This window comes from Meriones unguiculatus, chromosome 18 (genome assembly GCF_030254825.1).
Source record: "Meriones unguiculatus strain TT.TT164.6M chromosome 18, Bangor_MerUng_6.1, whole genome shotgun sequence".
NCBI lineage: Eukaryota > Metazoa > Chordata > Mammalia > Rodentia > Muridae > Meriones > Meriones unguiculatus.
The window spans coordinates 32,562,282-32,574,677 of record NC_083365.1 but is presented as its reverse complement, the minus strand read 5'-3'; the positions used below and the strand labels follow the sequence as shown (position 1 = coordinate 32,574,677).

Below are 12,396 nucleotides of genomic sequence, written 5' to 3'. Positions count from 1 at the left end.
TATAACTACTGGAATTTTACTCAGTCATAAGGAATATCAAGACTATTTTATTCTTAATTATTTATCGTCAATAAAATGATGAAATTGGCTACCATTTTGACAAGCAAAAAAAGTCAGATTCAGAAGGACAAATAACGCATGTTTCTTCTTAAATGGAGAAAGAAACTAGCTTTAATGTTACATCATGTGTATATATATATATATATATACACACACACACACACACACACACACACGAACATTATATGTAATACACAAGTAAAAAGAGAGTTAAGAGAGGGGAGGGAGAGATCTAGAGGGTAATAGAATACCTGTGACATGAAGGAAAATAAGAGACTATTTTAGGGAAGGAAGAGACCAATAAAGGGGAAGGAATTAGGGAAGGGAAGAAGAAAAGCAGTAGGGTTGATATGAACTAATATATTGCTTTATTTTTATGAAAATGTCATAATGAAACTTCTAATTTATATAATATTTAAAAATTAAGTAAACAAAAACCCAAGCTACAAACAAAGATCATACTGTTTACTAAAAGTATTGTACATTACTGCAATAGATATAATTGACAGCAAATAGAAATTCTGTAACTCAAATTTTCTATATGTATGTTAGGGCAATTTTTTTGAGTATGTTTTAAGTTGCAATACATGTAACACGAATCATACAGAGAAATGCCCTCAAAGCAATGAACTATGATTTCACTGTGAAAATCATCGATATGTTTTGCTTCTTTGTTTTTGAGACAGGGTTTCTCTGTGTAGCCTTGGCTGTCCTGTACTCAACTTTGTAGATGAGGCTGGCCTCAAACTCACAGAGACCCTTCTGCCTCTGCCTCCCCAAGTGCTGGAATTAAAGGCGTGTTCTACCATATGGCTGGCATATTTTAAATAATGTTGGAAAATTAAAATGTATAAAAAGCTTACATTTGAGAAAGCTATAGTAGGGAAAATTAGAAATTGTTCTGTGATCATCATGAATTATGTGAGCCATAGAAAGTCCATTGCAAATGTGAATGTCTCATTCTGGAATTTACGGCATACAGATATGGTTATCACTCTCTTTGGAAGCTTGAATTTAATTCAGATTAATACAATGTCATAGTTTTTCCAGTTCCTCATCAAAGAAAAGATTGCATTTTGTAATTCAAATACAATACAGAGATCAAAATAGTTTTCCACGTTTGTGACTCTCTGCTCCCTGAAGAAAAGTTTTTATGTCATGTTAAAAATTCCTATATTTTCTTCAGAGGAAAAAAAAAGCTAAATGCCATTAATTTCCAGACTTCCCCATACTTTACATTGCATTCAACTGTTCAGCAACACTGTTTTAAAATTAGAAAAAAATAAAATCATTGAGGAAAAACTTGAGGATCCAATGATAAGATCCTTATAATTTGATAGCTGCTCTGAGCTTGGCTGAGCGTCCTCTGGGATTATCTTGGACATCGTCATCTCCAGGAGTAAGTACCTTCTTGTGTATCAGTTCCCACATCAGAGGTGCTTTCGCAGAGCTGCTCCCCTCAAGCTCAGGATCTAAATTCAGCTGTGAAGCTTGCCTCACCTGTTGTCTAATGCTTAAGTTAAATCTCTCCGTCATGCTTATTCCAAGCAAAAATCGTTTGACAATGCGATCTTCTAAGGAATGAAAGGAGAGGGCAACAAGGCGACCACCAGTTTTCAGAAACTTCTGTGCTGTCTTCAGTCCTATATAGAGTTCATTGAGCTCATTGTTCACAAAGATGCGAAGAGCTTGGAAAGTCTTGGTAGCAATGTGGGTGGATCGTTGCAGCATGTCTTTTCTTGCATAGACAGCCGAGGAAGGAAAGGCACCTAGAGACATTTTAGAAGAATAAGGAAAGAAGACAGGTAACATTAACATTTGCTATATAAATGTTCTGTGATGTGCAATATTTATGCATAGTTAAGGAACTAAATTTTCTGAGAAATTGCGACATTTTGTTCAGCCTTCTCTCTTAGTTTAAATTTTCTACATGGTTTAAAACCAAATGTCATAACTATTTGTTACAACTCCACAACAATGGTAATCAAACAAAGAGAGAAACAGGAGGAGACAACATTTTGAAGATATTAACAGAAAATTTCACAACATTTCAAAAACCATTAACTTATAGTAATAAGAAATATAATGTGCTGCAAATACAATAAAGAAAGCCACATTTAGGTGCATCACGACTGAACTATTACAAGCTAAAGACAGTGAAAAAAAATAAAAGCAACAAAGAAAATAACAAATTCTTAGTGGGAATGTGCAGAGAATAAGAGATTGGGGAGTGCTCAATAGGACATATGTATTGTGCTCCTCCCCTCAAGGCACAGAGATATTCCTGGAAGAAGGGGAAAAAGTTATGAAGAACCAGTGGTCTTGGCCTTGGTGGTGGTGGATGACTTCAAGAAATGGTGTTTTTCCAACACAGAAGGGTGGTTATGAACATGAACTCACAGTGATTGTGACAGCATGCCTAGGACCTGTGCAAGCTCAAGTCACGCAAAATCCCAGCACAGAGGAGGGCAAGGGAGCACCAATCCTACTGATCATTTAGGAACTATTGGCATGTAATAACTGTTAGAGAGGGAGTTTCATTTTTTGTTACTGATGGGATTCCTAGTGGGTTAACCACAGGCTAGGGCAGGCCCCACTCCCAAGACTTCTTGTGCAATAGAAACTAGACTTTTTGGGGAAAAGAAGAGAAGAATGCTTGATGTTTTGTTGGACAGAATGGGAAGTCACCACCCCCTCACTCCTCATGGCAGGTGGGAGCTGGCCCTGGGGTCAAGAGAGCAGGAAAGCTGGCACTGTACATAACCAAGTAGCACAGTAGAGCTGAGCCCAGTGGTAGGAATGGGAGTAAGCTGGCCCTGAAAGAAGGCCAAGTACAGGAGCTGGCCCCACTACTTGTCTGTCCTGAGGAGGCATGGGCATGGGGATGGGGGTGATGCCCTCATCCCCTTGCCCCTTGCCACCCGCAGTAGTGTGCAGAGCTGGCTCCTGCACCTTTCCTGGGCAGCACAGTAGAGCTGGCACTGGTAGCAGGGATGCCAGTAAGTGAGAGGGTGAGAGTATGACTGCAGGAAACCTGGCCCTGCCCTTCACTGGCTGCTGCCCTTGGCACTTGGGTGAGCTAGCGGGGCAGTCCTGGAGAGCTCACCCTGCTGGTTTTGGTGCAGGAGAGCTGGAGAGCTGACAGTCTCCGTTATCACCTAAGCCCACAATCAGGGCTTTGCATTGGCTCTCTCAGATCTAACTCTTCCATGAACTGCTAGAGCATGTAAAAGCACTGGTCCTACAGACTCAAAGCTGCAGAATCTTCATTACACACGGCAACAACAAGAGAACAAAGTAGACTCCTGGTGAGGATCCAGTGCTGATGGTGTAGCAGAACAGAGTCCTAGAACCAGACCAATGACTGATTGCAATGAATATTTGCAAATAAAGATGTGTGGATAAAAGGGTATATTATGGGACACACTGTGACACATTATGGCTTCTACAAACACACGTTTTGTATTCTTTGTTTTGTTATATTTTTATTTTTTTAAATTTTCTTTGGAGTATTACGAGAACAGAGAGATAGGGAGATGAGTGGGATTGGCGTCATGATGTGAAACTCACAAAAAATCAATAAAAAGTAAAAAACAAAGAAAAGAATGGGAGGTCAGAGGAGGTGGTCATAAATGAAATTCTCTAATAATTAAAATATTGTATAAACTTATAGCCAAACTTTGGGCAGAGTGCAGGGAATCTTATGGAAGAAGGGGGAGATAGAAAGACCTGGAGGGGACAGGAGCTTCAGAAGGAGAGAAAAGAAAGTCTGGGCACAGGGAACTTTTCTGAAACTGATTCTCCAACCAAGGATCATTCATGGAGATAATCTAGAACCCCAGCACAGATGTAGCCCATGGCAGCTCAGTCTCAAAGTGGGTTTCCTAGTAATGGGAACAGGGACTGTCTCTGACATGAACTCAGTGGCTGGCTCTTTGATCACCTCCCCTTGATGGGGGAGCAGCCTTACCAGGCCACAGAAAAAGACAATGCAGCCAGTTCTGATGAGACCTGATAGGCTAGGATCTGATGAAAGGGGAGGAGGACCTCACCTATCAGTGGCCTGGGGGAGGGGCATAGATGGAGAAGAGGGAGGGACTGTAGAATTGGGAGGGTATGAGAGAAGGGGCTACAGTTGGGATACAAAGTGAATAAATTGTAATTAATAAAAAATAAATAAATTAAAAACATTGCATAAGATACACAATCATGAATAGGTAAGGTGTGGTAAGTTGGGAGTCTATACAAATTAAAAACCTGAGGGCTGGAGATATGGCTCACAGGCTAAGAGCAATGGCTGCTCTTCCAGAAGTTCTGAGTTCAATTCCCAGCAACCACATGGTAGTTCACAACCATCTATAATGAGATCTGGTGTCCTCTTCTGGCATTCAGGCAGAACACTGTATACATAATAAATAGATTAAAAATACTGAAAACCTTTGCTTCATAAGCTACTAAAAAACTCTACAGAAAGGAATAAATATCAAATCACAAATACAGAGACTTGAATCTAGAACACATAAAAGAAGCAAACTGCCGAATGACAGAAGATAATGTCTCCATAATATTCTGCAACTGGCACGTAACCTTGTTCCATAAAGCTCAAGGATTGGGATGAGCAAAAATGCTGAATTTTACTTACACTTATATTGTCTTAGAAATTTCAATGAACTTAAGAAAAACTTTAGGAAGAGGTTATTAGTGAATATTTCAGGGAAATTAAATTTCCATTCTGTTTCTTTTGAATGAAGATCAGAGAGGATGATTGGAATCCTAGTATTTTAATATCTTTAATAGGCTTCTTGTAAAAAGGTAAATCATATAAGAATATAAATGCTTAACTCATATTCATACTCGTTTTACACAGTATGGGCACAGCCAGTACTGTGTATTGATTTTCCCTCTGAACTGCATCATAGCAAGAGAAAAAAATAACATACACCAGCATTAAGAACCTGGGTATCTAAATAAACAATCACTGTGATGAGCTCACTTTGTCCCCTGTAGAAAGTACATGCTAGAAAAGGTCAGAACTTAGAAATGTATCCTCCAACTTGATGTGTCTCTCAGAAATAAGATGTCACTGTCAAAACAGAAAAGCTAGGTCAGTTTCTTTCAGTCTGCTAACTGATTCCTCGCATTTTTTCTTGTTAATTTTCACGTAACAAAGTATTTGAGATCAGTTCAAAGTACAATTGGCAAGACGAACTCTCCTTGTGAAGTTGTGCTGTAGTTTTTATGTCAGATTTTTAAAATGATAAACCTGATTGAACAGAGTGGTTGGAGTATCAAGAGACCTAGAATCTATTTTAAATGTTGCCTCCTCTATAAACGTCTCTGTGACCCCTTGAGTAGGTGACCTCTTCTAGATTCTTCAAGACTGTAAAACTCTTTTCTTTTGGGTGGGCTATTTTCTTTCTTTTTTCTTTATTATTATTATTTAATTTTTTATTAACTTTACATTCTAGTTGTGGCCCTATCCTTCCTTGCCTCCCACTATCACCCTCCCTATCTCTTCCTCCTACCCTATTCCTCAGAAAAAAGGAATCCCCCTTCCCATCCACCCCAGCTCCTCAAGTCATATCAGGACTGAGTATGTCCTTTTGCTCTGTGACCTGGCAAGGCAGTCCCTCCAAGAGGAAGTAATAAAGAAGCTGGCAACAGAGTCCATGTCAGATACAATGCCCACTTCCCTTACTTGAGGACCCACATGAAGCCTAAGCTGACCATGTTTGTAGGGGGCCTAGGTCTAGTCCAAGCAAGGTCCTTCGCTGATGTTTCAGTCTCAGGAAGTCCCTCTGGGCCCTGATTGATTGGCTCTGTTGGTCTTCTTGTGGAGCTCCTGTCACCTCCAGGTCCTTTTCTCTCTCCTCCCAACTTTTCACAAGTCTCCCTATGCATCACCCGATGTTTGGCTGTGAGTCTCAGCATCTGTTTTCAGGCACTGCAGAGTAGCACTTCTCAGAGACAACTCTGACATGCTCCTGTCCACAAGCTTAGCAAAGTATACATCATAGTGTCAGGATTGGATCTTTGCTTGGGCCTAGCACTGGCTGGACATCCCCTTAATCTCTGCTCTGTCTGCTCTATCTTTATTCCTGCAGTGTTATTTATAATAGCCAGAATCTGGGAGCAACATAGATGTGCCTCAACTGAAGAATGGATAAAGAAACTGGTACATTTACACAATGGAATACTTCTCAGCTATCAAAAACAAAGAAATCATAAAATCTGCAGGCAAATGGATGAAACTAGAAAAAAATCGTCCTGAGTGAGGTAACCCAGAACCAGAAAGACACACATGAAATTTACTCACTTATAAGCGAATATTAGCCATATAATATAGGATAAACATAAGGCACAGACCCCAAAAGATTAACTAACAAGGATGATTCAAAAGAGGATGCTCAAATCTCACTTGGTAAGAGAAACAGAATAGACAGAGGTAGTGGTTGAAGAGAGGGAACAAGGTAGGAGAGGGGGTGCACAGAGATATGAGGGAGATCAGATCTGGGGAGGGTGCAGGCCAGAGGACAGGAGGCCTGTAGAAAGAGGAGAAACTGGGCAGGAGCATCTCTGTGACCAACTGGAGACCAAGGTCAGGGCAGGCTCCTAGGAAGACATAAAAGGCGCTTAAGCACAGAGTCCTCATAGCAGAGACCATAGAGACTGGAGAGGACACCGTCTAATTAGACAAGTCTCCTAGTAGAGGGAGGTGAACACCAACCCACCAACAAAAACTTTGACCCAAAATTTAACCTGCCTACAAGATGTGCAGGGATAAAGATTCCTCATATTTTTAAGAAAAATAGTTTGGATCACTAAGAACTGTGTTTTAGAGAATTCTAAGGATCTAAACAAAATGCAATGAGTCAGTATTTGAGGCTTAGATTTGGAAAAAGTTTGAGTAAGACAGGATTCCTGCTGCTTCCGACTTTATAATTCAATACTAATGTTGAAAAAAGAAATATCACGTAAAATACATTTTAAGAAATGCACATTTTCATGTAAAATAATGAGCAAACATTCATATTGCCAATGAATTAACAAATACTTAAGGATGCTTTTAAGTGATTTATATGTTTTCTTATATTTAAAAATCATATTTTAGAAATTAAAAGCATGATTATACATGGTAATTACTTAACTTGGTAATTTACAACAGAATTTTCATTTCAAAAATTTTCATTTCAGATTATAGTTTTAAATACAGTGCTAAGTTATCAACAAATGGCTTTACATTAACTAAGTTCAAAAATAGAGAAAAGCAGAGAGCAAAATCTATGTTTTCACGCTATTGTCAAATGTTTCTGTAAATAATAAAAGAATGTTTTACAGCAAAATAATAAGAATAACCAAATGGTGTCTGGAGTAGTCCTAGATATTCTAATATAAACAACTGTATTGGTTTACAAAGTATAAAAGTCATTTCTATTTTCCAGATAAATGGCATCTTCCAATGGCCTCAAAATAAACATAATTTATAATTCTGACAGCCAGCTAGCTATGAGGATCTTGACCAAATCTTTTATTTTTTATTTATTTATTTTTTTCAATGCAGTTTATTCAGGAACCTTGAACAATCATCTGACCCTGGGGAAAGCCAGCCCACAGCTTAAATAGCCTCTGGGTAGCCAACCCAGGCGTGCCACGTGGGCAATGCAGATAGGTCCACATACATGGAAGCAAGCCAGATCCTCAGCCTTAGCCAAATGTGGAATTGTTCGTGACAGAGAGCACTCACCATCGGGAAGGTGGAAGGCGGAAACCAGCTCCATCTTTAAGGCACAGCATTCCGCAGCTCTCTACAGTTCCCCCTTTTTGTTTTAGACGCATCAGGCAAGAGTAGAGGTCTGATCTCTGATATTAGAAATAAATTGGGACTTTGTACCGATGTTCATTTAGGTGTCATCCACCCAAAGAGCATCAGACCCGTCCGATACCTTTTTCTCAGAGGCGGGACCTGGGGTATCAACCCGCATGCAATCAGACATGCTCTTCTCTGGGTCCAAAGCGGATGACCCTGAGTGCAGTGCTTAGCCTCGCATCCTGAGCGTAACATTTTAGCTTTTTATGGTATCCAACTATGCTTGGGGCGAATGTCCTGCTTCAATGGCTGTAAAGGCCTGAATGATCATGGCTGCATCACACTGTTGACCAAATCTTTTAATATGAAGAAATCTATTTTTATTTCAAAGTAGTAACACAAGGTAAAATTATGTAACTGTTTTACTATATATCTGTATACACATTAGATATAGCTACACTGTATGAGGACAAATCAGCAGCCTCTTAATCAGATGAGCTTTTCGGCAACAAGGTCCCATTTAATCTTTGCAATGTCATGTAGTCACAGAAATGAACACAAAACTCAATTATCTTTAGGTCTTAATAACAAGATGTCATTAATCCATTAAGCTTTTGTTCTAGGGTTTTGTGACTATTGTTTGTGGAGTTCTGTGTGGACTACATGAATGAATTTCATAGACAGGATTTTAGATGTGGTCCAGTTACTTCCTGTCTTATCTTTAGAGAACAAGGGGCAATGGGTCTCATGAAACACTTTGGTGTTGCCCAGAGTGTCTATCACACATTTTCCTTTATTTTGGGTTAAGTAATTTCCAAGGTTTCTTTTCAGTAGTATTTGCGCTTTTCCTTTGTAGCTTATAGGAGGGAAGAAAGGTAGATAATTCAGATTGTATAAAATAAAACTAAAAGAGAATAAAAGGGGGCGGGGAAGATGGCTTAGTCAATGAAGTGCCTGATGTGCAAGCAAAAGATGAGTTCAGATACCCAGTGCCCAGTAAAAGCCTGGCACAGTCATGTCTTTCTGATGCCCCAGCAATTTGAGGCTAGACACAGTTGGAGTGCAGGGGTTCATTGGCCATTCAGCTTAGCCAAATTGATGTGCTTCAGGTTCAGTGAGAGGATCTATCTCAAAAAGTAAGAAGAGCAACTGAGGAAGACACCTAAGATAGATCTCTCTACATCAGCACACAAATGTACACACACACACACACACACACACACACACACACACAAACATACACAAATAATACAAGGTAAGCATGAGAGAACAGAGTTCAAAGGAGTATGAAGAAAGCATCAACTGGCAATAATGACATGAAGGATTAATCAAGGCTTCCTTTTTCAAAATGATTAAGCTGAGAGACAAGTAAATATGCTCTCATCTTGAAAGCCCTCAAATGGGTTTCCTGTGGCAGTCATTGGTCAGAAGGCTGGGGTACAATTCTCATGGGTATCAAAGATAAGGTAGAAACACCTACTTACAAGTCACTAAGCAAAAAAGATCCAAAACCGCCACATACAGTACCTTCTCAGAAACTTGGTTCTAGATTAGGCGATAAGGAAGAAAATATTAATGAAAGTGAGACACGCTCCCCGCCTTCGAGAAGCTCAGTTTTGCAACCCTTCACCTCTTCCTAACCTCCCAGGGGTTTTTCACCAGAAATAGAATTTGTCTGTCTGCTTTTCCATTTCCTGAGTTTAATCACAAAGTCTAGGATACCTAATTCACTCAATTATGGAACAGAGTAGCTAAGACAGAAAATATGGTCTCAACTACAATTTGGGTGATTTGGTTTTATAAGGGGAGAAAATTCTCTTTTTTTGTGTGTGTGTTTTAAATTCTGTTAACAGATTTGGATGACATAGGACAACGTATATTATTCTATGTGGGGAAAAGCGTGCTTACTCCAGGAATAACTCATTACAACAAACTCTTCACACTTAGCCAACTCATTAATTTGTCTTTGATGATCTTGACAACAATAGTTGTTTCCTGTTTACTCCTACACTACTAGCATTTGATAGATAAGCCTGTAATTCTTAACTTTTGTCACATACCAATCACTATAGAACTTTTAACAAAAATGGAGATGGCCGGCTCTAAACTAGACCTAATAAATCAGCTTCAGGGGTTCATTATCTGGATGTTAGTACTTTAAAAGAGTTTTTAATTTCTTTTCATGGGAAAAAAGCTATTTTTAAGCTTAATTTTTCACAAAATATATATATATTTTAATTTTTCATCAATTACACTTTATTCATTCTGCATCCCCCCATAAGCCCCTCCCTCCTACCCTCCCGATCCCACCCTCCCTCCTCCCTCTGCATGCATGCCACTCCCCAAGTCCACTGATAGGGGAGGTTCTCCTCTCCTTTCTGATCTTAGTCTGTCAGTTCACATCAAAAGTGGCTATATTGTCCTCTACTGTGGCCTGGTAAGGCTGCTCCCCCCCCACCAGAGGGAGGTGATCAAAGATCAAGCCAATCAGATTATGTCAGAGGCAGTCCCTCTTCACATTACTATGTAACCCAATTGGACTCTGAACCAAAATATATTTTTCTCTCTATGCCCAACTTGCTACCAGATACCCCACACTTCCCTACCCGCCCAGTTTCATGTTTTCTCTCCCCCAGGAAAAACTAAGCAAATATAAATTCATAAAAATGAAAATCAAAACAGTCAGAAATAGCTCAAACAAAACAAAATGAAACCAAAATTCCACAGAGGACATAGAATTCATTTCATGTTGGTCAACAGCTCATACACATGGGCCTACCCTGGAGTGTGCTTGATCTGCCCACCGACGATGCATCAGAGGAAGCTGATTTTCTCTGTGCCACTGGGTATGAATTACACATGTCTTCTTGAGGATTCTGTGTGCATTTCTCCCTTTTAGGGCTGGGACCCCATCTGGCTTGAACCTGTACAGGTCCTATATGTGCTGCCATAGTACCTGTGAGGTCATACAAGATGTCTGGCATGCAGCCAAGTGTTTACTCCCAAAATAAATGTATATTGACTAGATAATGAATACATAATTAATATGAAGAAGGGCTGAATGAATGAATACAATTCTAGAACTATTAGTGCAGAGGGCTTGGCTTACTTTATATCATTCAGGGAATTATAAAAAAGCATGATTTTCATATGCATGACTGACTAAAGGAAAAGCAAAACATTTTTAGCCACAGAAAACATGACAAATATTAAAAACCAAATCATGGCAGAGGTCTAGACTACTGTGTCAAATGTTACTGTGGTACTAAATTATGAGGTTAATGGGATAACTGGGCCCTCAAATCTGCTAGCAATTTCATTGTCTCAACACACATGACTGCATGGATTTAATTATATCGGATAATGACTGGGCTTGTCCTTAATTTATCAAGCATTTGCACATCTAATGGGGCACCTGCAGATAATTGTCACTTCAGGAAATGCAAATTTGCAAACCCTTACTATACGATACATCGACAACATGCAAGTTGAACATAGTGTCTTCATAATTCTTTTGCAAAATAAAAATGAAACTAGAAATGTACACTTGAAGACCATTAAGAGCTTAAACAATTTAAACCATCTACACATAACCATTGTTTAAAAGAAAACTTAAAAAGTAAAGAAAATGCTGTTGTGCATGAAGCAAACTGCTAATACTATCACTTTAAGATTCTTCCCCAAGAGTTAAACAAAAGCATGCTTCCTGTGTCTTGTTACAAATCTACCCTGGCTTATATGTACTTATACATACATACATACATACATACATACATACACACATACATATATATATGAGAATGGCCTTCAAAATATTCTACAACATGCTTTGCTTTGTTACCTCATTTGAAAAATAACGTCAGCTTTATAGATAATTTATAATTAATTTTGCTCATTCACTTATCAAGTATCTATATCGATAAGCACATACCAGAACACAATCTTAAATAAGATACTAGCGCATTTACGCTGGTGAAGTTCAGGTCGCCACTGTAACAGGAACATCAAAGACATTTCCCATTTTGTTCATACGACAGGTCAGTAATAAACATGTAAGCTTCATACTTTAGGTTTCTATATAGCACAAAATCTTTATGAAGAATAATGTTAGTGAGAATCTGAGCAAAGTGGTTAGCCCTGAATGAGAGCCTTGTATGACCACAGAGCTGGAATTTGTTTAGGTCAAAGGGTATTTATGCCTATTTAAATTTGGATCAATACTTCTAAATTTACCCTCTAAGTAGATTGCACCAATTTACATCCATCAATAGTATATTAGGGAGTCACTTTCTCCACATCCTTGCCAGTATTAGGAACGATCACTCTTGAGCTCTGACTAGTCTAATAGTAGGGAAATGATAGTGTTCTGTTGTTTTAATTTGCATTCTTTGTCAATTAGTAGGCTTGGGCATCTTTTCAAATCTAATAGCCATTTGATTCTGGTTGTAAATTGCTTGAATAAATCTTATGCCCATGTTCTTAATGTGATACTGCTTCTCTCTTTATTGATTTGGCTTATTTATAAAATA

The 12,396-nt window shown here is 38.8% G+C and overlaps 1 protein-coding gene across 5 annotated transcripts in view; it reads right to left on the bottom strand.

Moving 5' to 3' along the window:
* Window positions 1-12,396, bottom strand: part of Mettl15 (methyltransferase 15, mitochondrial 12S rRNA N4-cytidine) — a 325,629-nt gene that overhangs the window by 144,020 nt on the left and 169,213 nt on the right. For 4 of the 5 annotated variants that reach the window (XM_060372195.1, XM_060372196.1, XM_060372197.1 and 1 more), the window contains one exon: window positions 512-1,829. The exons of the other annotated variant lie outside the window; for it this stretch is intronic. In XM_060372195.1, the coding sequence (XP_060228178.1) occupies window positions 1,387-1,829 (443 nt within the window). In that variant the 3' untranslated portion in view covers window positions 512-1,386. Of the gene's footprint in view, window positions 1-511; window positions 1,830-12,396 lie in introns of those variants that run through there. 5 annotated transcript variants of the gene reach the window in all.